The 27,800-nt window shown below is 42.4% G+C and overlaps 1 protein-coding gene across 3 annotated transcripts in view; it reads left to right on the top strand.

Moving 5' to 3' along the window:
* AVIL (advillin) overlaps positions 1 to 27,027 on the top strand; it is a 138,578-nt gene extending 111,551 nt beyond the window's left edge. For 2 of the 3 annotated variants that reach the window (XM_075337111.1, XM_075337110.1), the window contains exons 14-20: positions 2,761 to 2,940; positions 3,032 to 3,177; positions 11,322 to 11,466; positions 19,983 to 20,171; positions 23,710 to 23,778; positions 23,952 to 24,083; positions 26,422 to 27,026. In XM_075337111.1, the coding sequence (XP_075193226.1) occupies positions 2,761 to 2,940; positions 3,032 to 3,177; positions 11,322 to 11,466; positions 19,983 to 20,171; positions 23,710 to 23,778; positions 23,952 to 24,083; positions 26,422 to 26,535 (975 nt within the window). In that variant the 3' untranslated portion in view covers positions 26,536 to 27,026. Of the gene's footprint in view, positions 1 to 2,760; positions 2,941 to 3,031; positions 3,178 to 11,321; positions 11,467 to 19,982; positions 20,172 to 23,709; positions 23,779 to 23,951; positions 24,084 to 26,421 lie in introns of all 3 variants that reach the window. The other variant, XM_075337113.1, reaches the window with a different exon arrangement.
* Positions 27,028 to 27,800: the final 773 nt, after the last annotated feature.

The following is a 27,800-nucleotide window of genomic DNA, read 5'->3' as shown; positions in this document are numbered from 1 at the left end:
TTATCTCTCCTCGTGTCTGACTGCAGTGTGAATGTTTTTTGGTTCTTTCCCCTGTGTATGTTATTTGTGGAGTTTGCTTTTCCGGTCCCAGCCCTCACCTGGGTTGGGGGAGAGAAGTGTAAGATCAGGGCTTAAACAGCAGTTAGGGTCATGCTGGAGGCATAGACCTAGCTTCCATCAAGCTTACCTCTGGGATAAGGTACAGCGTAGGGTCCCTACTTTGAGGGTCATCTTTGAGGTCCCTCTTTGGTTACCCTGATTCCCCATGACTGTATCCTTATTTCTGCAACATAGTCATATATTATTTTGAACCATATAAGTTGTAATGAGAAAAAAAAATGCAAAACGAATGTAAAGGCCACTTTACACGCTGCGACATCGCTAGCGATAGCACCCGCCCCCGTCGTTTATGCGTCACAGGCAGATCACTGCCCATGGTGAATAATATCGCCGGTATGCATCACACCAACTTACCTTCCTAACGATGCCGCTGTGGCTGGCGAACAACCTCTTTTTTAAGGGGGGAGGTTCGTGCGGCGTCACAGTGACGTCACACAGCGGCCCACCAATAGAAGCGGAGGGGCGGAGAGCAGCCGCATTAATGACACACCCACCTCGTTTCCGTAGGACGCAGGAACGTTGTTGTTTGTCATTCCCTGGGTGTCACACGTAGCGATGTGTGCGGCCTCAGGAACGACGAACATTCTGCGTACTAAACGAGCAATGATCTTTGGGAAATGAATGACGTGTCAACGGTCAATGATTTTGGGCACTTTTCGTATCACTAGCGGTCGCTGTTAAGTGTCACACGCAACGACGTCGCTAACTAGGCCGGATGTGCGTCACGAATTCCGTGACCCCAGCGATATCTCGTTAGCGATGTCGCTGCGTGTAAAGTTGCCTTAAGTCTCATCATCACATACAGATCCGTCAAAAGTTTGACAACATCTGTTCATGCAATGGTTTCCCTTGTGCACTCTGTAGATTCAGACTGAAAGCTGCAAAATCACATAGGAACACATATGGAAAAAAGCAGTTAAGAAACACTTGTGAAAAAAACAGAATAGGTATAAATCTTAGATTCCTCAGTGTACCACACTTTTATTCTGATGACCGCTTACATGCCCTTGGCATTCTCTCAAGCATCTTCATTAAATAGCCACTTGGAATGGTTTGTTTGACTTGTAAATGAGGAATAAAGAAATATGTGTTAAATTGTGATGAGCGAGCACTGCCATGCTCAGGTGCTCTGTACTCGTAACCAGCAGTCAAATGCTCGCATGGGCTTGACCCATGTACCGAATATAATGGAAGTCAATGGGGAAATTGAGCATATCTCCAGAATCATCTGGAAAAATGCTTGAGTTCCCCACTGACTTCCATTATACTTGGTACATGGGTCAAGCCCATCCGAGCAATCCACTGCTCGTTAAAAGTACTGAGCAACCGAGCATGGTAATGCTTACTCATCACTAGACTTAAACCTTACCCCATATTACTCTGATGACAGCTTTATATACCATTGACCTTATCTCAAGCCGTTTCATCAGTTAGTCCAGTGGAATGGCTTTCCATTAGCCTAACAGGAGTTCCTAGGAGTGTTGAGTACTTCTTGGCTTTCGCCTTCATTTTGCAGTCCAACTCATCCCAAACCATCTTAATTTGGTGGAGGTCATGTCATCTGACAAAACACTACATCTTTCTATTACCTGGTCACATAGCCCTTACATAGCCTGGAAATGTTTTTTTGGTTTTGTTGCAACACAAATGATAGTCCCACTAAGTGCAAACCAGATGGCATAGTAGGTAATTGCAAAATACTGTACATTAGACCACAGTACAGATTTGAACTGATATAATATTCAGTTCTTGTGTTGCTTTACCTAAACAACTCTTGTTTGTGGTCCTCAGTAATGGCTTTCTTGTAGCAATTTGAGCAAATAAAACTATTTGTTGCAGTCTCTTTTGCTCAGTTGATGTTGAGATGTATCTGCTACTTGTTATTGTGTACATTTTATGAGGGCTATTATTTCTGAGGTTCTGTCAATTTGTAACTATGATGAACTTATCCTCTGCAGCGGAGGTCATTTTTGGTTTTCCTTTCCTGAAGTGGTCCTCATGAGAGACCGTTTCATCATAGCAATTGATGTTTTAATAACTACACTTGGGAATACCTTTAATGTTCTTGCAGTTTTACAGATTGAGTGACTTTCATGTCAAACTATATTCTTGGACTGACATTTCCCTTTACTAAGTTGAGTAGTTCTTGCCATATTCTGGCTTAAAACAGTTGTGGAGTACCGTAGACAACCTTATACCTCATCACCGTAGACAACCTTATACCAACACTGCCTCTGCAAAACACACCTGATGGTCACAAACACTTTCTAAAGGCTAGTAATTCCATAAATGAAGTCTTAGTGAGGCTTATCTGTTCATTGGAAGCCTTTCCAAGTGACTACCTGATGAAGCTGCTTAACAGATTGTTAATTTGGTGTAACGTTGTCACCAGAATAAAAAGGTTGAGTATTTTAAGGAATCTAAGGTGTAAACACATTCTGGTTTGCTTCACACTTGTTATAAAGACATGGAAAAGGATTACATGAACAGATGATTTCAAACTATTGACCAGCATTATGTTTTTAACTAACTAAAAAAAAAACAGCGATGAAGTCACCTAAAAATACAGAATGTGATTTGAATTTTATGATTTACTAATGAAAATCAAGCCATCCTTAATGTTGTTTTTTGGTTGTGCAGGGTGGTACATCTCGGAAGGGTAATGAGGAGCCTGAGCCACCAGTAAGACTATTCCAGATTCATGGGACAGAACCTTCAAATACCAAAGCTGTGGAAGTTCCTGCGTATGCTTCTTCCCTAAACTCCAACGATGTGTTTCTCCTCAAGACACAGGCAGAGTATTTCTTGTGGTATGGCAAGGTGAGCATGGACTAAACCAATCGCATAACCCGTTTATTTTTATAGGAGTACATTATTTACATATTACAATTCATCTTCCTTTATGTAACAGGGATCAAGTGGAGATGAACGAGAAATGGCCAAGCAGTTGGCAGCCATTTTGGCTGATGGCAGTGAAGAGACCTTAGCGGAAGGACAGGAGACAGTGCAGTTTTGGGAGATTCTGGGTGGAAAAGCACCATATGCTAATGACAAGAGGTATCACATTATGTTAAATCAATGCTAAGAAACAATTCTGTGCCCAGTAAAAATTAATTTGCCTTTATTTTTGCCTACATCCATGCATTACATATTAGGGGAAAGCAACTTAATGAAAGTCAACCCATGCTCCCTTCTTTTGTGTTACTAATCAGATTTTTCCACAAATAATTTTTGGTTACTTATAAATAATAGTGATGAGCGAGCACTACCATGCTCAGGTGCTCTGTACTAGTTACATGCAGTTGGATGCTCAGACGGGCTTATCTCGTGTACCGAGCATAATGGAAGTCAATGGGAAACTTGAGTATTTTTCCAGAAGATCTTCTGGAAAAATACTCAATACTTTGCGAGTACCAAGCACCTGCGCATGGTTGTGTTCCCTCATCACTAGTAATAATGCATTTTCAATCCATTGTGTTAATATATAACATCTCAAGCTTAGAAGAGCAAATGTTATCATGATTGGCCGTAATATAATAGTGGAGATTTACTGTATCATTACTATTTTTAAAACTAGACCAAGAAGGCAGAAGATGCAAATTATCACGGTAACTTACACTGTATGATAGATTTGGCACCTCTTACGTCCTCATGTTAAGACTACTTTATACTAACATTTTGCACCTAAATGTTGCTGCATCTTAAGACTCATCCTTTTTTAACCCCTTCACAACCAGCCGATTTTGCGTTTTCCTTTTTTTTTTTCGCCATTCTTCTTCCGAGAGACATAACTTTTTTATTTTTCAGTCAATCTGGTCATGTGAAGGTTCGTTTTTTGGCTCCTGTTTTTTGGAACGAGCTGTACTTTTAAACAAAACCATGAGTTTTACCATATAGTGTACTGCAAAGTGCAAAACGGTAAACAAATTCCAAATGCGGAAAAATTGCAAAAAAAGTGTAATTGCACAATTGTTTTTGAGATATTTTATTCAGGGTGTTCACTATATGGTAAAACTGATGTGTTGGTGTTATGTCTGAGGTCAGTGCGAGTTCTTAGACACCCAACATGAATAGGTTTACTTTTATCTAAGGGGTTAAAAAAATAAGATGTTTGTACGAAAAAAGTGGAGTACCTTTGGCGCCATTTTCTGCGACCCTTAGCATTCTCATTTTTCGGGACCTTTGGCTCAGTGAGGGCTTATTTTTTGCATCTCAAGCTAACATTTTAAACGGTACCATTTTTGTGCAGATGATTCGCATTGATCGCCTGTTATTGCATTTTGTGCAAAATTTGTGGTGACCAAAAACGTAATTTTGGAGTTTGGAATTTTTTTGCCGCTACGCCGTGATTAATTGATTTTCTATTTTGATAGATCGGACATTTATGAATGCGGCGATACCAAATGAGTGTATATTTTTTATTTTTTTTAACCGTTTAATTTTCAATGGGGTGAAAGGAGGTAATTTGGACTTTTAGGTTTTTATAATTTTTCAAAAAACCTTTTTTTTTTTTTTTTTTAATATTCCCCCTAGGGGGCAATAAGGATCAGCTGTCTGATCGCTAGTTCCTTTCTCACGATCAGAGCAGCATCACTCAGATCGGGAGAAAAGCTCATCTCTTGTAAGCCGTACTCGGCTGTTTCTTACAGAACTTTAGTTATGAGCTACAAGAGTCATCACAGGACCCTGTGCTACCATGACAACCATCAGATCTACGTGATCACGTCATGTGACTTCTGGTGTCAGGCTGTAAGTAAAGTTTTAGCGCAATCACGATTCTAATGGCACTGTCACATATTGACAGCGTCATTTAAGGGGTTAAAAGGCATGGGCGGAACGCGATTCCACCCATGCCTGACAGGCACACGTCAGCTGTACAAATCAGCTGACATGTGCGCTGATCACCGCAGGCTGCTTGCAGCAGCCCATGGGGATTAACACTGACTGCTACGGTAGGAAGTAATATACCACCCACGGTCATTAAGGGGTTAATCACTTTTTGAAACTGTCTAGTGAGGTGCAAAAAGTGTCAAAAACACATTAAAAAATCTGGAGTTACACATATGCATCAGATTTGTGTCTGAAATTAAATCAAAATTATATTGCATTTAACTTAGTAAATCTTTCTTAGCGGGGTCGACACAAGGAATTTTGGTGTACTAAGCAGATGAAGCCAATGGTGCCCCCCTCCCCGATAAACACTTAGCCCTTAAGTAAAGGAGTGGGTCAGAAACTAAGCTAAAAGGACCCCTAGAGCACCCCTTCCCCCTTCAATGGGTGGAATTGTTACCTTTTTCACCCCAAAATATTAGCAAAAGTGATATACTTTAGGGTTGAGGCTCAACAGGGAGTGTATTTTCAAAGTTTTATATAGAATAACGATATTATTTTATTATTATTATTATTTATTTATAGAGCACCATTAATTCCATGGTGCTGTACATGAGAAGGGGTTACATACAGAATACATATACAAGTTACAGAAGACAGACTAGTACAGAGGGAAGAGGGCCCTACCCTTGCGGGCTTACATTCTATAGGATTATGGGGAGGAGACAGTAGGTGGGGTGTAGATTGGGCGGCAGCTCCGCACGGTGGTCGGGCGGCAGCTCCACACGGTGGTCGGGTGGCAGCTCCGCACGGTGGTCGGGCAGCAGCTCCGCACGGTGGTCGGGCGGCAGTGAGTTCATTGTATCCATCCCTAACGTCCTCTATTATAATGTCAGACCCAAGGTCAGCATGGAGAGTAATGTAAGTTAACTAGAATGAGGCCAATTGGTTTCAATTAAGTTGTCCAGCATTTGGCTGATTCACTAATACAAAATAAACAGACCCCATTATAGATAAAGGGATACATGCTGATTTTAACATACGCCATGTGATAAATAGACTTTGCAACAAAAGCAATAGTGGTTCTGATGCCAATTTTCTATACTGATAGTGGTTCTGGTGACTTTTTCATGTACTGATGGTAGTTTTTGTGTAGTATTCCTGTACTAATGGTGGTTCTGCTTATGCATTCATATAGTGATGATGGTTCTGGTGCTGTATTCATCACCAGAACCATCATCAGTACATGAATACAAAACCAAAATCATCATAAGTACATAAATAGAATACCTGCGCCATCAGTAGCGCAAAAATAGAACACAAGAATCATAATCCATAAATATATCACTAGAACCACCATCAGTACATGAATAAATCAGTAGAATCACTATCGGTACATTAATGCATCACCAGAACCTCAATCAGTACATGAATACATCACAAGAACCACCATCAGTAAATAAATACAACAGTACCCTCATAAGTACATGTATACATCACCAGAACCACCATCAATACATGACTACATCACCAAGTTTAGTACAGCAATCCATTATAATGTCACCTGTCCGCCTTAATGATCCATATCCTCCCCACTATCTGCCATTATAGTCCATCACTGCCATACCATCTGCCCCTATGAACCATGGTCTATACAATGACTGGCACCTCTCCACTGTTTTTCCCTACACTCTCTATATCTCCACACTGCCCCCTCTCCTTATCCATTTAGTGCCCCTTTTCACACTATGCCTCCATACTGCCCACCATGTTGTCCTCTCCAAACTGTGCCCCCTCCTAACACCATCCCCCTACACGGTATCATAGTTACCACAGCCATCCATACAGTGTGATGTCCACCCCAGGACTGCAATATAGGGTATGATGTGCACTACAACCCATTATACAATATGGTCGCCATAGTGCGCTTTACAGTATTATGTTTCTACAGCCCCAATTATAATGTCCACACAGTCCCGTATACATTATGATGTCCTGTACAGCTCCCAGTCTGCATAAGTCTGGTTCATCCGTGGGTGCAATTTCCAGATACCTGAAGGTTCCTTGTTTATCTATACAAACAATAATACGTAAGTACAAACAAGATGGGAATGTCAAGCCATCATACCACTCAGGAAGGAGACGGGTTCTGTGTATCAGAGATGAATGTGCTTTGGTCAGACATGTTCTTATTAACCCAAGAATAAAAGCAAAAGACCTTGTGAAGATGCTGGTGAAAGCTGGTAAGATTGTATCATTATCCACAGTGAAGCTAGTACTGCATCAATATGGGCTGAAAGGCCACTCTGCCACGAAGAAGCAATTACTCCAAAAAAAAACCATAAAGGCAGATTAATGTTTGCGAATGCACACAGAAACAAAGACCTTAATTTCTGGTAACATGTCCTGTGGTCTGACTAAACTAAAATTGAACTGTTTGGCCATAATGACCATTGTTGCATTTGGAGGAAAAAGGGAGAATCTTTGAAGCCTAAGAACACCATCCCAACTGTTAAACACGGGGGTGGCAGCATCATGCTGGGGGGTTGTTTTGCTGCAGGAGGAACTGGTGCACTTTACAAAATAGATGGCAACTTGAGGAAAGAAGATTATGTGGCAATACTGAAACAACATCTCAAGACATCAGCCAGGAGCTTAAAGCAAGGGCAGAAATGGGTCTTCAAAATGGACAGTGACCTGAAGCATACTGCCAAACTGGTTCCAAAGTGGCTTAAGGGTAGCAAAGTAAATTTTTTGGTGTGGCCATCACAAATCCCTGATCTCAATCCTATTAAAAATGTATGTGCAAAGGTGAAAAGGCCGGTGTGACAAAGGCAACCTACAAACAGGGCTCAGTTACAAAAGTTCTGTCAGGAGGAATGGGCCCAAATTATTACCAACTATTGTGGGAAGCTTGTGAAATGATATCCAAAACGTTTGACCTAAGTCATACAGTTTAAGGGCAATGGTACCAAATACTAATGAAATGTATGTAAACGTTTGACTTTTCAGAAAGTAATAAAAATTCCTTAAAACATTCTCTCGCTCTTATTATTCTGGCATTTGGCAAATATAAATAATTGTGGGTCCTAATTGACCAAAAACAGGAAAGGTTTATTCTGATTTCATGTCAGATAGTGAGAAAAACATGCATATGTCTTTTTAGATAGTCTATGTAAACTTCTGGTTTCAACTGTATGTTTCCACAGCCCCACGTATGTATCTATAGCTATCACCTTGTATATCGCCACAGCCAGCCCCAAGTATGTCACCACAACCCACCCCACATATGTCACCACAGCCAGCCTCTCATATCTCCTCAGTCAGCCCCTTTTGTCATGTTGCCCATTTATTGACAATTACGGTATAAGAAAAAAATAATAAAAGCTTATACTCACCTAATGCAGGCTCCCAAACCAGCGCAGCCTGCGTCTCTAATATCCTGTACAGCAGTGGATGCTGGATGCCACGATGACGTCACTGCATTGTGCTTTCTGGCATCCCCTGCGTGTGCCGACTCAAGCAGGGTGCAGGCCAGAAACGGTCTGCGTACTGCTCGAGTTCCCGGCAGAGAAGAGGGCTGTTTACAGCTCCTCTGCTCCTGTCCCTGGCAGTGCTCACAGCAAATTGTATAATACCCCCCCAAAATGCACCCTCCTCGAGGTGGCAGGAGGCAGTGCCTTAGGCAGGTGCCTACACTGCCTACCCCTCGTCTCAGCCCTGTCTCTCAGTATACTAATTTGGTACTTCAAAAAGCCACTTATCTGTGTGCCATTATCAAGCAAAAACAGTGAGACATTAATCAGTACTATCTATCATTTAGACAGGGAATAGCTAAGCTGCATTTACAATATAAGATTATCGTGATCGAATATTCTTAACAATGCTAGTTTCCTGATAATGTTTCTGCTGATAACATGATGAACTTGCAGGACGCTCCTTCATCGGTGAAATGATCTTTAGTGCAGCACAAAAGATCATCATTCACGGGAATGCATTGTCCTATGGCAACTGAGAGATTTATTACAGATTATTCATGGTGTACCATAAACTGCAGTCTGAATGTGTAAACAGGCTATTAATCGACCATCAGTAAATATTTACCGGTCGGTGTTTATTTACCTGCTGCTGGTTGGTCCTAAAGCTGGGTTCACACTAAACGACAGCGACAACGACGTCGCTGTTACGTCACCATTTTCGGTGACGTAACAGCGACCTTGTAAGTCGCTGTTATGATCGCTGCTTAGCTGTCAAACACAGCAGAAGCAGCGATCATAACGTCGCTGTGCTACATGTTCAGAGAGCAGGGAACCGCGCTTAGCGCTGGCTCCTTGCTCTCCTGCAGCACACATCGGGTTAATTAACCCGATGTGTGCTGCAGCTACATGTCACAGTTCAGAGAGCAGGGAGCCGCGCGCACTGCTTAGCGCTGGCTCCTTGCTCTCCTTGCTACAGTATACATCGGGTTAATTACCCGATGCATACTGCAGCCACATGTCACAGTGCAGGAGCCGGCACTGGCAGCAAGAGTGGCGGAGGCTGGTAACCAGCGTAAACATCGGGTAACCAGAAAAAGGTCTTCCCTTGGTTACCCGATGTTTACGCTGGTTACAGCTTACCGCAGCTGCCAGTGCCGGCTCCTGATCGCTTCATTTCGTCACTCTCTCGCTGTCACACACAGCGATGTGTGTGTCACAGCGGGAGAGTGACGACCAAAAAATGAAGCTGGACATTCAGCAACGACCGGCGACCTCACAGCAGGGGCCAGGTCGTTGCTGGATGTCACACACAGCGACAGCGACGGGACGTCGCTGCAACGTCACAGAAAATGGTGACGTAGCAGCGACGTCGTTGTCGTTGTCGCTGTGTGTGACACCAGCTTTAGACTAGACAGACTTAAAGGGAACCTGTCACGAGATTTGGCGACTATGAACTGCAGCCACCACCAGTGAGCTCTTATATACAGCATTCTAGAATACTGTAGATATACTCACCTGGCGTGTCGGTCCGGTCCGATGGGTGTCGCTGCTTTCTGGTCTGGCGCCTCCTCTCTGCTGTGATTGCCGTCCTCCTTCTACCCATCCCAGTATGAATGACATGTCCTATGCCATGCACACTAGCCACCATTGCTTTCCTGCGGGTGCATTTTGATCTGCCCTGGTCAGGGCAGATCAAGGTATTGTAGTGTGCATGTGCAGGCGGTCTTTAACTTTTCCTTGCACTTGCACATTACAGTACTTTGATCTGCCCTCAGCAGGGCAGATCAGTGTGCGCCTGCGCAGGACTGCAATGCCGGTTTGTGTGGATGATGTAGGACATAGCAGGAGGACAGCAATCACCACAGAGAGGAGGCACTGGACCGGAGAGTAGCAACTCCCATTGGAACCGAGCCCCTGTAGGCGAGTATAATAAGTGTTTATGTTACACACAGCGACCTGGGTTCTTATATACAGTATTCTGGAATGCTGTATATAAGAGCCCACTGGTGGCCAAATCTGGTGACACGTTCCCTTTAAAGTGTGCTAGTTTATCACAGTTGTTCATGCTTTTTGATAAATATGGTGCATCTTTCAATTGTATAAATTAAATTTACATCACCTATTTGTTGGATTACATTATGTCAGAAATTTGAACAAAAAATTTGGCTTGTGGTGGTGCAATATAGATGAAACCAACTTTTAATCCAAGCACAAAGAGTGTCTAAAACATTTTATATATATATATATATATATATATATATATATATATATATATATATATAATGCAAGTCATGAAAGGCAGTTTTGAAATTGTGCTACAATTCTTTCACATTTAGCTTAAAGGGGATTTGTCACCAGGTTTTTGCTCCCCCATCTGTGAGTAGCATAATGCAGAGGCAGAGACTCTTATTTCAGCAATGTGTCACTTATTGGGGTGCCTGCTGAAGTTTTGAACAATCAGTATTTTATCAGCAGGAGACTATCAACAATAAATAATAAACCTGTTGACATGTAATTCTCCATTTTCATGGGCTCCACCACTGATTGGCAGCTTTCTGACTTTGCACAGTGTACACAGAAAGCTGCCAATCAGTGGTGTGGGTGGAGTTATACAGAGAAATGGTAGATCTGAAGCAGATGTTGATTTTAGCAAAGCAGCAAGCAACACTGAAAGTGATAAATCATTGGAATCAAAGCCTCGGTCTCTACATTATGCTGCTGTCAGATGGTTATGGTTAGCAAAAACCTGGTGACAGATTCCCTTTAACTATTCATTCCCAATGTGTCCCATAGTTTATCCCATTTATTCAAATACTAACTGTGAAAATGTGTGGGAAAAAAATCCTTGAATCATCACTGCCATCCTGTAATCTTGTCCTATGTTCATTCCAGGCTCCAGCAAGTTGCAGCAGATGTCCATCCCCGGCTGTTTGAATGCTCCAACAAGACCGGGCGCTTTGTGGTTACAGAAGTCACTGACTTCAACCAAGATGACCTTGACCCAACTGATGTCATGCTTCTGGACACGTGGGATCAGGTCAGGAACAAATGCCTTAATTACAAGTCAGTTTTTATAGCAAACAGTAGGGATAGTGGGAAAATAAAGCAACTGGATTCCTCTTTATGATCCAGAGCGGAGAGCACATGAGAAGAGAGTCTCCTGCTCTAGAGACAGTCATGTAATGCTGCATTTTTTAGGGTACTGGGAATACGACTGTTGGTACTATTAACCCCTTCAGCCCTCGGGCACTTTCCGTTTTTGCGTTTTTGTTCTTTGCTCCCCTTCTTCCGAGAGCCGTAACATTTTTTATTTTTCCATCAATCTTGCCATATGAGGGCTTGTTTTTTGCGGGACAAGTTGTACTTTTAAATGAAACCATAAGTTTTACCATATAGTGTACTGGAAAACAGCAAAAAAATTCCAAGTGTGGAAAATTTGCAAAAAAAAGTGTGATGGCACAATAGTTTTTGGGATGTTTTATTCACCGTGTTCACTATATGGTAAAACTGATGTGTGGGTATGATGCCTGAGGTCGGTGCGAGTTTGTAGACACCAAACATGTAGAGGTTTACTTGTATCTAAGGGGTTACAAAAATTCACAAGCTTGTCCAATAAAAGTGGCGCATGTTTTGCGCCATTTTCCGAAACCCGTAGCGTTCTCATTTTTTGGGATCTATGGCTCAGTGATGGCTTATTTTTTGCGGCTCGAGTTGACGTTTCTAATGGTAGCATTTTTTCGCAGATGCTACATTTTGATCGCATGTTATTGCATTTTGCGTAAAACTTGCGGCGACCAAAAAACGTAATTTTGGCGTTTGGATTTTTTTTGCCACTACGCCGTTTACCAATCAGATTAATTGATTTTATATTTTGATAGATCGGGCATTTCTGAACGCGGCGATACCAAATATGTGTATATTTATTTATTTTTTTAACCCTTTAATTTTCAATGGGGTGAAAAGGGGGTGATTTGAACTTTTAGTTTTTTTTTATTTTTTAAAACTATTTTTTTACTTTTTTTATTTTATTTTACTAGTCCCCCTAGGGCAGGGGTGGGCAATTAATTTTCCCATGGGAACGCATGAGAAATTGGGATTGGTTTAGAGGGCCGGACTAATATAATTACCTCAGTTCTTTCTATCCAATATACTACATCACTACACCTGTAATAAACTACACCACTACACCCCTATATACTACACCTGTATTATACTACACTCCCTCCATATACCTGTAATATACTACACCCCCATATACACCTGTATTATACTACACCACTATATAATACACCTCCGATATACTACATCATTACACCCCTATATACTACACCTGTATTATACTACACTCCCTCCATATACCTGTAATATACTACACCCCCATATACACCTGTATTATACTACACCACTATATAATACACCTCCGATATACTACATCATTACACCCCTATATACTACACCTGTAATATACTACATCACTACACTCCATATACTACACCTGTAATATAGTACACCTCCATATAGCACACCTGTAATATACTACAACTCCATATAGTACACCTGTAATATACTACATTACTACACCCCTATATACACCTGTAATATACTACATCACTACACCCCATATACTACACCTGTAATATACTACATCACTACACCCCATATACTACACCTGTAATATACTACACCTCCATATAGCACACCTGTAATATACTACACCTCCATATAGCACACCTGTAATATACTACACCTCCATATAGCACACCTGTAATATACTACATCACTACACCCCTATATAGCACACCTGTAATATACTACACCTCCATATAGCACACCTGTAATATACTACACCTCCATATAGCACACCTGTAATATACTACACCCCCATATAGCACACCTGTAATATACTACATCACTATACCCCCATATACTACACCACTATATACACCTCCATATAGCACACCTGTAATATACTACTCCCCCATATGTCACACACCCTGCTCCCCATACAGCCTGCACCCCCATATCACACACACTACACCCCATATCACACACACTACACCCCCATATGTCACACACCCTGCCCACATATCTCACCCTGCCTGTACCCCAACTTACCCCTCTCAAACACTCTGCACCCCTTCACATCCTTCTGTCAGTCTGCAGCCCTCATATGCACTCACCCTGCAACTCCATCTTCCCTCATATGCCACTCACCCTGCAGCCCCCCTCCCCCTTATGTCCCCTCTTTTCTCATTACCAGTCATCATGTGTCCACATCTCCTTCAGGATTCAGTATCTTTGCTTTCTGCCCGGCATCCTGTGTCTCCTCCCACACAGTCACATGGGCGTGACATCATCGCAGGTCCTGCAAGATGAATTATTCCGTCTGCTGTGCTGCTTCTTCCTCTCCCAGGCGGGAACTTTTGAAATGACACACGCAGCGCAGTACTGACAATGTCAGAGCGCGCGCGTGTGTCACTGACAATTAGTGCCGGCAGGGAACAGAGGAAAGACTCCTGCGTTCCGCTGCCTGCACTGACTGTGCAGACCTGCACAGGATCTCTCCCTGCTCGGCACGCTGCAGCCCGGCTCCACTGCACCGGCTGAAGACGGGCGGGCCGGTCACAGAGAGCAGGCGGGCCGGATGTGGCCCGCGGGCCGCCCCTTGCCCAGGTCTGCCCTAGGGGCTATAGCGATCAGCAATCCGATCGCTCTGCACTATCTGCTGATCACAGCTATACAGCTGTAAACAGCAGATACGGTCACTTCCTGCTTCACTGGCCTCCGGGCCGAGTGAAAACGAAAGTGACTCGTCATAGCTGCAGGCGTCATCACATGACCCTGTGCTATCATGACAACCACCAAAAGTCACGTGATCACTCATGTGACTTCCGGTGGGGGTGGCGGTAAGTGAAAATCATGATTGCGCGTACGGTATATACATCTCACTGCCAGACTTTGGCAGCGAGATGTAAGGGGTTAATGTTACGGGTGGAATGCGATTCCACTCGTAACATGCAGGCACACATGTCAGCTGTTGAAAACAGCTGATATGTGCTCAGATCGCCACATCCTGCAGGGGGCGGGGCTTAACCTCACACGATCCATGACGGAAAGATCCGTCAAAGGTCGTGAAGGGGTTAAAATGCCTTAAAACATTCTCTCGCTCTTCTTATTATTCTGCATTTGGCAAATATAAATAATTTTGGTTCCTAAGTGACCTAAAACAGGAAAGGTTTATTCTGATTTCATGTCAGATAGTGAGAAAAACCTGCAGATGTGTCTTTTTAGATGGTGGATGTAAACCTTTGGTTTTAACTGCATATGTACACATACATACATACATATTCAATACTTTCGCTCTACATAGTCCATAGAGACACAAGGAGATACAGTCCAGATACACAGGGATACTTTTCATTACCTGTCACTCCCCATGTTTTGGCTCCTGCCTGAATCCTCCCCAATTGTTGTAGCTGATGCAACACTTTGCATACCAGACAGGGTATACCTGTCGCTTACTTGTAGAAGGGACAGCGGGGTACTCTGGTAGTAGCAGTAGGGTACCGCTCTATGGCCGCAGTGCAGCCCTGGATTAGTACTTTGCACCACCACCACCTCCGTTCCACTACAGGGGAAGGGTTGCTGGGATTTGTGGTGCGGGACACTTACTTCAAGGCCGGAGGCCAGGACTGGTGCTAGTTTCTTCAGGGCCGTCTCACAGCTGCTGACTGCAGCAGGCCCCAGTGTCCCCAAACACCACACACAGACAAGATTCTTCTTAACCAAAATTTTCTCTTTACGTAACATGGTCATGAACGGTCTTACATCTCGCCAGTGGCGGACACATCTTATTTCTGTTACAATGGGTAGATACTTCATGCTACACAGTCCTCTGGACTTCCACTCCGGTTCTCCACTGTGGTCGTCGCCATTAGCAACCGGAGTTACTCTCAATTTGCCAGCCACTTCCCTGGAACTCTGTTCCTAGAGCCCTTCATCCCCTCACTCATCTTCATTCTGTTGGGCAGATTCATATAATCCTTCAGGGGTCCGTCTCCCATCCACAGGGATTAACTATAAGGAGCGACGGGGGGTCCCTGGGGACAGAACTCTTCTGTTCTGGTTTGTCAAGACCTACTCCTGAGGAGCCCACTGACCTTCAGCCTGGAGAGGGGGTTCGTTGGGTATACGCCAGGGAGCAGCCACCATCCAGGCCATCTGGACTTCACCCCTTTGGGACGTGGTTAGGTCAGCCTACCTCTCAACAGGACCCCACATGTCCGGTGCCGGGATATGACCCAGAGGGTCTCAATTTCTTCTCCTATGGGCTTTACCTCAACCTTCCACAGGTGTGGTATCTCTCTGCTACTCTGGGGGACTTTGCTGTTATTTCCTGTCTTCCTAGGCTTTTTACTAAGCTCCTCCCTGCCATTAGATCTCCCTAGCCTGAGAGCACCAAGGGAAGTAGCTTACCCCATGTGGCCATCTAGTGGCCGCACACATAATATATCATTAAACCATATCTACAATATACACAGTATATCAACAATAAACAGTACATTTACAGACAGGCGATTTGCAGGTCTACGGCGACAGAGCCTTACAACCCCCTTACATACTGACCCTGTATTTTTCTGTACCCTCTCAACTAGATGGTAAACATTTTTGAGAACTATTTACCATCTTGGAGGGGATATATCTTTTTGGGGACACTGTCTAGTCCCACACTTGGGTACTGCCCTTGTTAGGATGGGAGCCACAACACTGGGTATAATAGAGCATTAAAAATATTACTGTGTATCTGGACTGTTTCCCCTTGGGGCTCTACGGACTAATATGCTCATACTTCTGGACTGGTGAGATTGAAGCACTTTATACTGACACGGTTTATCACTTTGCACTTTATATTATTATATTTCTTTTGCTTCTCAGATCCCATGTGTGTCTATGGTTCCCAATACAGCGATAATAAGCTAGACTCTTAATATTTGTTGCTTTGAGGTTATCTCTGTTTTTAGCCCATTCACCCCAGGGCAATTTCCATTTTTTGTTTTTTCCTCCTTTCCTTTCAAGAGCCATAACTTTTTTATTTTTCCACCAATATAGCCATAGAAGAGCTTGTTTTTTGCGGGACGAGTTGTACTTTTGAATGACACTATTCATTCTGCCCCATATTGTACTGCAAAACAGGAAATAATTACAAGTACGTTGAAATTGCAAAAAAAGTGCAATTCCACATGGCACGTGATAGGTACGCTGATGGGCGGGATTAGTGACTCGCTTCCTGTCAGAGCATGTTAACTACCGCTATCAGTGATTGACAGTGGCATTTAACTACTTAACAGCTGCAGGTGCATCTCGGATTCACCCAGGGGTGTAAGAGGCACTTGATGACTGATTAAATCAGCCATCAAGTGCAGGTAAAGATTTGCGCTCAGCATGTAAGCCCACATCAAAGGCAAGGACATGACTGAACACGTAAATATACGTGAAGGGGTTAATTGACTTTTTAAAGGGTATATTATAAATAGAGTCTCTTTACGCTGATTACCCATTATATTCTGAGATTTTTTTTATTGACAATACAGTTTGCATATAGTCCCCTCCAGCAGTGGTCAGATGTCAACAGTGTATAGATAATATCCATAACCATGTGTAATGAGGAACGGTTACAGGATTTAGGATTGTTTAGCTTGCAAAAGAGAAGACTGAGAGGAGACTTAATAGCTGTCTACAAATATCTTAAAGGCTGTCACACTGTAGAGGGATCAGTTTTATTCTAATTTTCACAAGGAAAGACTAGAAGCAATGGGATGAAACTGATGGGGAGGAGACACAGATTAGATATTAGAAAAAACTTTTTAACAGTGAGAGTGATCAACGAGTGGAACAGGCTGCCACGAGAGGTGGTGAGATCTCCTTCATTGGAAGTCTTTAAAAAGAGGTTGGACGGACATCTGTCTGGGATGATTTAGTGAGTCCTGCTTTGAGCAGGGGGTTGGACTAGATGACCCAGGAGGTCCATTCCAAATCTACCATTCTATGATTGTATGATATCACTGAAAGGGATCATATTAAAACTATTATTTTATTAAGACCTAAAAACAACTAAGTGATAATGACAATTTCCTGAAACTGGAAAAAAACAAATCTCTTCTCACTTATGTAAGTGAATGAGAATATCAATCTCAAAGATACACCCCACACTTCTGGATTGTATCCTATTATTGCCACCAATCCCTACAAAAAGTGTGTGAGTGTATATTGCCACTATCCCAATATTGTTTCTTACTCCTACACAACTATCAAGAAAAATTGTTAGCGAGCTCAATATGCAAGGTAGTGCTATTTTATTTATAATAATAATAATTTTATTCATTTATATAGCGCTATTAATTCCACAGCGCTTTACATACATTGGCACCCCTTAACGACCGCGGGCAGTAATCTTACGTCCTAATGGTCAAAGTGTTAATCCCCACCTGCTGCTGTGGGCTACAGGTGGAGATACACGCACATGTCAGCTGATTTGTACAGCTGACATGTGTGCCTCGCAGGTACAAGTGGAATCGCTATCCACCCGTACCTGTTAACCCCTTAAATGGCGCTGTTGAAATGTGACAGCACCATTTTAACGGTGATCGCAGTAATCCCATACTCACAGACCGCCACATGACGTGATCAGGTGGATCCGATGGTTCTCATGGTAGCACAGGATCATGTGATCACATGGTCCTGTAGCTCACGACTCAGGTCCTTTAACCAGCCGCCGAGTACTGCAGGTTAACAGACACAATCATTTCTCCCGATTTGAGTGGTGCTGCTCTGATTGGGAGAAATAACAAGCGATCAGAATGCTGGTCCTTATAGCCTCCTAGGGGGACTAATAAAATAAAATAAAAAAGTTTAAAAAAAAGTTTTGAAAAATAAAAAAAAAATAAAAAAATAAAAGTTCAAATCTCCCCCCCTTTCACTTCATTAAAATTAAAGGCCTGAGATGCAAATAATAATAATAATCATAATAATAATAAATAAGCTGTAACTGAGCCATAAATTCCAAAAAATGAGAACGCTACGGGTCACGGAATATAGCGCAAATGTACGCCACTTTTTTTGGACAAACTTCAGATTTTTTTAACCCCTTAGATAAAAGTAAACGTATTCATGTTTGGTGTCTACAAACTGGTACTGACCTGAGGCATCATACCAATACATCAGTTTTATCATATAGTGAACATGGTGAATAAAATACCAAAAACAATCGTGAAATCGCACTTTGTTTTGCAATTTTTCCGCATTTGTAAATTTTTTTCTCGTTTTCCAGTACACTATATGGTAAAACACATGGTTTCATTTGAAAGTACAACTCGTTCTGCAAAAAATGAGCCCTCACATGACCGGATTGACTGAAAAATAAAAAAGTTACGTCTCTCGGAAGAAGAAAGGAAAACAAAAAGGAAAGCGTAAAATCGGCTGTTCATGAAGGGGTTAAGGGATAGGGTCAATATAATAGCTCCTAAAGGAATATTAAATTACTCCACCTTCTAATTCCATTTCAACATAGCAATTCCATTGTAATTGTGGTTAACACCTATTCTTAAAAAATCCGTGCTCATGCATCTCATTTATCATTTAAACACTATGGCTATGTTCACACACTGCATCTTTTTTTTAACCACAAAGATGCAGCATTTTTGGCCCCAAAAAATGCACTCGCGGCACAAATGCATAAAAAAACGCATTTGTTGTTGACGCGTTTTTACCGCATTTCTCCCAACGCATTTTTTAAGTCAAATCTATTGACTGGAAGGGCTCAAAAAATCTGGCAAAAACACAGAAAGAATTGACACGCTACATCTTCAAAAACGCAGCCAAGCTGCAGCCAAAAAAAGAAGCACAGTGTGGCCAGCAAAATAGAAATCTCAGACTTTGCTGGGAGAAGGAATGAATTTAGGTGCATCTTTGTGATCTCAAAAATGCACCAAAAACGCAGTAAAAGATGCAGTGTGTGAACATAGTCTTAATATGTTCAGTGTATAGAACAGAGCTCCCTTCACTGTGCAGTGGCCACTGCCAGGTACTGCGGCTCAGCAACTTCTGCTTAGGCTAGTTTCACACATCCGGCTTTTCGCCGGTTTGCCGGATTCGGCGGACTCCAGTACAGTGTGATACAGTACAATGGCAGCGCATCAACTTCCGGGTCACATGCTCTGGTCATATGACAGCATGTGACCGGAGCTTGTTGCGCTGCCATTGTACTGTATACACTGTACTGAAGTGTGCCAAATGAGGCAAACCGGCGAAAAGCCGGATGTTTTTAACTAGCCTTACCCTGAAGAAGCCACTAAGCAGCCATGTAACTTTGATGTTCTGTTCTGTTCACTATCTACCCCTGCCAGAGGTTGCAAGAGCTGATCGGTGGGGGTGTCAGACACTTACCTATAAGGTCATCAGTACAAAAAGTAATGGCTATCCCCTTCTTTATGGAACCAAAGAAACTATCATTATTTTAGTAGCAAAACTAAGTTTGAATTTCCTTTCCTTACCAAGATTTTCCTGTGGATCGGAGTGGAGGCCAATGATGTTGAGAAGAAGGAAGCGGTTGCAACTGCTATAGATTACCTAAAGACTCACCCCGGTGACCGAGATCCAGATACTCCAATACTTATCATCAAACAGGGATATGAGCCACCAAACTTTACCGGATGGTTCTTGGCTTGGGATCCACAGAAATGGAGTGTGAGAGATGATAGAATTTTAAGTTACTGTTTCAAGAGTTATTTTATAACAGACAAGACAATTTAGGCTCACTTGTCATATTTTTATGTCTTTTTAGGCAAAAAAAACCCACAATAAATTTAATGGTTTTGGTGGGGTTTTTTTGTTTGGTCATACACATTTATTATGGTTTTTTTTCTATACAAAATGCAATAGAAAAAAAAAACACCAAAAAAGTCATTAAGCCACAAAAAAAAGCAGATTGAAATACAGTATGCTTTAGGGATTTTTAAATGTTTTTAGCTTTTTTCTTTACATTTTTACACTACATTTGACTATATACTGTACAGTACATACACACTCAACACTGAAATTGCAACACCAAGAAGGACAAGCAGTAAGGTTATGCAAAACAAGGAAGTAACAAGTGTCCTAAGATCTGAAAACAATCAAATTTTTAAGCACCCAAATCCACTCTTTCACATGTGGGATGGGAATAAAATCCAGATTGAAAGCATTTTTTTAGCCACATTAAACCTCAAAAATCGTATCAAGTATAATGGGATGATTGTGCAATGCCTCCTGTTACTCAACTTGTCGGAAACTCAGAGGGACAGCATCCTTGCAATGAGAGACTAAGGACGGCTTCACACTTACGAGTGTGTCAGCGAGTCTCGCATCGGCATCACCCGGCATGGCTGCACACACTCCTGACAGGAGTGTTTCAGCTGCATAGAAATACATGCAGCCGACTCGCTCCAGTCAGGAGAGTGTGCGGCTGTGCCGGGTGATGCCCATGCGAGACTCGCCAAGTCACTCACAAGTGTGAAGCCGGCCTTAGGTTTACCACTCCGGACAAATCTAATGCATGTAGACTGAGATGTCTCCGCTGTTCAATGGTGCGTGTCCAAGTGGTTTAGAGAAAAATGACAAACTGGAAAGACCGCATGATCGGTAATAGAGTCGATTATCTGCACAGATAGATCAGCAGATTATAATAATGGTAAGTAATCACACACCCAGCCTTAATCATTAATGTCTACACAGACCATCAGAAGGCATTTGAATAACATTAGGCTACAAATCAGAAATCCAGCCACAGGTGTTCCATTGACCACACACCACCACTCTCAAAGTCATGGTGCAGAGCAAGATGGCAATGGTGGATGCTAGAAAAAATATCTATCCTCTCCTTGCGTCCAAAATAAAAGTCTGACTTTTGTCTTGGACACAATGATAGCAACAGATTGGTCTGGAGACCACGTGGTCAACGCCATAAAAAAGCCTTTAGAAGGGAACTTCACACTGGTCCTACTTGTGGGATCATGTTATGTGGTGGCATAATTATGGTACCCGGACCTTTCTATTCTTCATTACAGGTACACTAACAGCTCAGTGTTTCATTGATTTGGTCATGGAACTAGTGGTACGGTCATTTCTCCAAAATGTCCAAAGAGACGTTTTTCAACTCGACAATACCATGTTGCTCGTGGTACTGAGAATAGTCTGTGTGGCCTAAAAATGTGCTATTATGGCCTGCAGAGTCTTCGGACTCGTCTCCTAACAAATACATCTGTGATATCATTGGTCAGGAATTGTTTATGGGAGCTGCCGGAACATCTTGATGATTTGTGTGCCCAAGTACATTCGAGTGCGGGAATTTCTGCACATGGTGCTCCTACTCTATACTTGATAAATAAAAACTGAAACAAAATATTCAAAACATCTCAATTTATAATTTGCATTTCATTAACATGTCTATCCATCCTGTGATCTCTTTATCCAGGACTTCTTTGTGGTGTTGCAATTTCCACGTTGAGGAGTTTATGTTCTGTTTTTTTTTAATTAGTTTCATGTGGTGTTGTTGCACATAGGCTTCATCCAGTCTCTGTTAAATATATCAGTACCCGTCAATGTTTAATTTCTTAATACTGTAGCAAAAAAAAACAAACAACACACATTGATTAAATATGCCCCAGTGTTTTAATAAAGACAAACTATTTATTTTAGTAATATTTTAGACACATTTTATGACTGTCAAGTCTAAATTTGCAAAGTCGTTCATTGTAGTTGACAAATTTGTCTAATTTTCTGTATGTCTTGCCTAAGTTTATACCACACAACAATTGTCCTCCTATGTGCCTGCAATGTGTGCCATAATTTTGGCGCTTTTTGTTGCGCGCCAAGCCATGTCCTGTTTCACCCAGCCAAGCCTCCTGGATGGACAAGTGGAAAAAGTGTCTAAGACACATCATAGATTTGGTTCAAGTCAATAAAGACAATTTTAGGTGCATTTAGCTTGATGAATATGCCCGTGCGCGAAGGCACTCTTAAGATGGCATCTGTGCTAATAAAGACAATGTGTAGAGTGCTGCTCCTTTGTACATGGCTAATCTGACTAGACGTCCTGCAGACATACAGTAGGTGTCACCACTTCGGATATGTCTGATTTTGTAAATACTTCAATTTTCCATGAAATAACAATTCTGGAGCATGATATATTTTAATTCTGGACTGTGTTTTCCTGTTATTCCTCCTATAAATATATTAATGCATCATAATTTTGTGGTGCCATGTCCATTATCAAGGTGTTCCCCTATGCAGTCTGATACAAGCACCGATTGGGCAAGGACACCCAGTAGGTAACACCCAGTTGTCTATTTATCAAATAATTTCTAGGGAAAATAACAGTGCACTGGTACAGGAGTTTTAATAAAATATGCTCCAGATTTGGCATTTAATGGAAAATAGCAAATTTAGGGTGAGGCCAGATGGAGCAGCCAGGTCACCGCCATGGTCCTGCCACGACTTGGCTGAAAACTGGAGGTATTGTTTGGTGAATGTTTGTCAAGCGATAACTTAATTTTTACGGGGACAGTTAATTACAAATCGGCAGCAGGTGAAACAGCTGATCCCCTTGAAAATCAAGTGATTGCGTCTTAAAAAAAAATCAAACAGTGGTTAAGCCACCACACTATGGGTGCTCGATCTCGGATTACCCTAAAGCTGGTGCATATGGGCCATTGTCACATCAGAAGACCTGGCCTGATAGCAGGGGCTCCCGACCTGAGCATATATGAAACAATTAGCTCAAATCAAAAGACCTGTTGACCAGATCTTCTGATCCAAGTACGATCCATGCTTCACGGATATGTGAACTTGGCCTTATTAAACAAGATATTTCTGTAGAGGTAACAAGTCCTATTTAGTGGTTGTCACAATTGGGGCCATCAATGTACTTGATGGCCCAACAATGCACATGGCATTATTTTAGCTGATGGGGAAGCTGAATGGCCAGTGGATTTGTATGGAATAATCGCTTTAAACTGTTTAATTACAGCCTAAAAAGCCAATATAAGAACGTAATGGTGTATTTTGTGGTAATTAAACTGTAGACTGTAGAAAACATCTAGTTTAGATGTGACTTGTGTGCAACTCCCGCTAAATTCAGGCGTGAACTTAATAAATATGGGCCGATACATGCCATCATCTCTGTGTCATGTACGAATACCGTTACATTAGAAGAACTTATTTATTTCCATCTCCAATCTCTTTCTAGAATGGAAAGTCCTATGAGGAAATGAAGAAGGAGCTAGGTGACTCCACAGCCATCCAGAGAATTACTCGGGTATCTTTCTTCTAGCAATATGACTTTAGGAAATATGTTATAGTATATAATATTCCTAAACAATTCAATCAGCCTTCCATCATAATTGCACATTGCAAAAAGTATCCCAATCATGAATCTTCTTTGCTGCTTTCTAAGCCTGACGCTACAGTTCAATGACCTTTCTCTTGCAGGACGTCAATGGAATGGCCGTATCTCCCAGCACACCAAACCCAAGCAACATCTTCCAATGCTTCCCAATCGAGGACCTAAAAGGGAAGCAGAAGCATGAGCTACCGGAAGGAGTAGATCCCACCAGGAAAGAGGTGAGATAGCTGGTAGAAGAGGTGTGTCCATGACTAAGTGCACACAGTACTAACTATAGAAAATCTATTTTTTAATTGACAAATCTGGTACTACTACGCCTGCCTAATGCACCATTTTGAAATACTAAGATCCTTTTTAACTTTTGACATTGGTATCATAATCTTTAATGCAGTGATTATAGGACTTTTCTCCATGATTTTTGAGCAGCTGACAATGGTCTAAAACAGGGGTCCCCAATGTTTCTGATCTTGAGTGACACATCTAGCTCAGACCTTAATGTGTCTCTCGACCATCTTTCAGAGAGAGGTTCATGAGAAACATCCAGTCCTTGTCACCCTCTCAGTAGTGATGCCCAGAGCCCCGATTACCAGTATAATGACAGAAAAAGCTTCTCCACAGAAATCACACTGAGGCAGTATACCAAGATCCAACGGTACCTACCTTACCCCCATTCAGATCTGCTCTTCTATTTGGGACTACTGACAAAAGTCAACAAACTGAGACCTCGTCTTTATAGCTGCTTGGTAGACCTGGTGTTTATATACCAAGTTGGAAGACAGCCTTGAACACCACAGGCCTGCGAGCCACATGTGCCTCCTAAGCCACAGGTTGGGGACCTCTTGTCTAAAATAAAAGAAGTAATACTTTACCAATCCACTTTTAGTCCTGTACTAAACCTTCCTGGCCTCTTCATGGGTTTGTGGTCTTCCAGTAACCACAATAATCCTGGCAGTCTAGTGGTGTCAAACACGTTACTGCTACAGTCAATGATTGGCTGCAGAAGTCGTGTGTCGATGAGATATGTAAATGCTATTGTCCGGTAAATGTAAATTTTCCTATAGACTTGCCAATGTCCAATCTAGGCCAGACTTCCTGTAGGGGTAAAGCAGCCCTGCTTATATTGGTAAGACCGAATTCAGACTGCCATGTTTCACAGTCCATATACTGCCTGATGCCCAGCCCGAATATGGATCTCCTGATCCGATCTAACAAACCTCAGACACAAAAGTCTTTGTGGGTCTCCTGCCCAGAACTGTCAGTCCAGGATTTGGGTCCCATATACAGACTGGGAAACATGGATATCTGAATTTAAGGGAATCAATCACCAGGATTTTTGTATATAAGCTAAAGCCAGTGCTATACTGGCACTATCAGGCTGATTCTATACATACCTGTAGTGGTCAGCTAGAATGTTTAGGTTTTGAAATCCAAGAAAGTAAAGTTTATAAAATTAGCTGCTTCTTGAGGGACAGTTGCACTGGAGCAGATAATATATTCATAGTTATCCCCTCCCCCTGTTAGAATTAGCATAAGTATTATACAAACAACTCACTTTGTCTAGCAGGACCTGTGTGAGGTCATACCCATGTGACCAGAATTGGCGGGGCCTCAGCCACCAAAGCTGGATCCCAGGTCACATGGGTATGACCTCACCACAGGTCCTGCTAGACAAAGTGAGTCATTTGTATAAGGCTTATCTCCTCCCTCTGTTAGAATGAGTATAAGGGTACGCTCACACGAGCGTGAAAATCGGACAAGTGCAATGCGAGAAATTCTCGCATTGCACTCTGACCAATGTTAGGCAATGAGGTTGAGCTGTTGGTCAGCTTTTCTCGCATCCAGATTCTGGATGCGAGAAAAGCGGCAGCATGCTGCGTTTTGCTGCTACCGCCGTATGGGATGTTATCCCAGTGCAGTGCAGTGCGATAAACGGACAGGCTGACAATGGAGGAGATGGGGGGATTAACCCCTCCCTCTCCTCCGCAGCGCCTGCACTCAGCTTCACAGCTGTGACCCGATCGCAAGATCGGGTTACAGTCGCATGACACCCGGCTCACGCTCGCAGCAGAGCCTGAGCCGGGGGACATTAGCATATCGCATCCGATGCTCTCGCATCGGATGCCATACGCTCGTGTGAGTCCAGCCTTACTATGAATATATTATCTGCTCCTTTGCTGCTGTCACTCAACACGCAGCTCATTTTATAAACTACTTTTTTGGATTTCAAAACCTAAAACATCCGAGCTGACCACTACAGGTATGTATAGAATCAGCCTGATAGTGCCAGTATAGCACTGGCTTTAGGTTATATGCGAAAATCCTGGGGATTGGTTCCTTTAATAACTGGGAGAAGGGAACATCTGTATGTGAACACAATGCAAAATGGAGCCATTATACGACTGTGTGCAGAAGGTTTTGTTTTAGTCCGTGACTGTGACATGTACCACACCCTCCACTGGTTAGTTCCCAATACAGGCGACTCCTCACCCGTGTACCAGACATGGCTGCCTGCTATGCTATAGCTTCTATAACGGATCATTTCTGCTTCTGTTACAGGCCTATCTCTCTGATCGGGATTTTATCTCTGCTTTTGGGATGACCAGGGGAGAATTTTCTGCATTACCTTCATGGAAACAACTGAATATAAAAAAGCAGCTAGGACTGTTCTAACCTTCCCTCGATCCTGCACGAGCCCGATGTCCCGGGAATTACCAAAGACCGTCTGTATGTTTCAGAGCACAACACGTACAGTAGAAGACTCTGCTGTCAGAATTACATAGTATGCAAGATCGCATCCTAAAGCTGCGCTCACTCCTCTACAGCCGTATTAGCGATAACATGTAAATTACAATATACCATAATATACAAGGCCTGATGCAGGTGATTGGGCTTAGCCGGAGCAATCCTCTCCTATTCCTGGGAGTTTTACTACTGTGTCAAAGTTCAGTTACGGCATTCCCTTCTGCCTTATTATACAGAATATACATGGCTTAAGGTGGTCTTGGTGGTAATGCCATGTGTTTTTTGTTAAGATGCCATGATCCGTGAAGCCAATTTACCATTCATTTCACTTGTTGCAAAAGATATACATATGCTTTTTGTTACATTTATGACAATATTTGGAATAAACTTCTGAATGTCTGCAAGCAAACCTAGTCTGGTGGTTCTTCAAAAATATGTCAACGAAGGTAAAAAATAAAGTCTGAAGGCAAGGTACACACTGCGTTTGTGGCCACTGGTGGGTGTATTCATTTTTTTTAGTGGTTGTATATAAAGACTGAGCTTCAGTATCCAGGAGCAGCCACCAGTGTATGGAGCTGGGGTGTTCTGCTCAACAGTTTACAATCAACCACCAGTGGAGCTGGTATGAGCTGATGGATGGAGTGCTCGGGGTCAGAGCCCCACCATACTAATACTGAGAACCAATCCTGGGTTTAGTATGATCTGCAAATACCGAAATTCTACTTTGTATGCCCACAACGAAGTCAGTAAGAAATATCCCTGTTGTACCCCATTGTTAACTGTCACCCAATCAGGGTATATTGTGAATAATCACCCTGCTTCATATCACTTAGCTGGTAGGTAAATCAATTACACCTTAACAATATGTACAAAAATGCTGAAACACCTACAGGAGTTTTTATGCAAAGAAAAAACAAAAAACAGGAGCGCTCATGTGATACCGCAAGGAAATCTGTAGACAGGTCAATAGGACCTAACTCACCTAGAGGAGTTGTGCACCCTTGCACAACCCCGGTATTGGATATGGATGAAGGATTAAAATGCCGTGGAAGCCTGGTGGTAACCGCTTGAGTGCTGTCCGGACCTCGGCTGCAGATGTCTGCCCTGTAGTGAGATGATTGTGGCGTCCAGGCAACCTGCTGCAGCTCCAACCTCTACCTCAGCACAGGTTCTGAGGAATGATACTCAGTGGG

Source organism: Anomaloglossus baeobatrachus, chromosome 2, assembly GCF_048569485.1.
Source record: "Anomaloglossus baeobatrachus isolate aAnoBae1 chromosome 2, aAnoBae1.hap1, whole genome shotgun sequence".
NCBI lineage: Eukaryota > Metazoa > Chordata > Amphibia > Anura > Aromobatidae > Anomaloglossus > Anomaloglossus baeobatrachus.
Note: the sequence above shows the minus strand (reverse complement) of the source record. Positions and strands in the feature narration are given on the sequence as shown.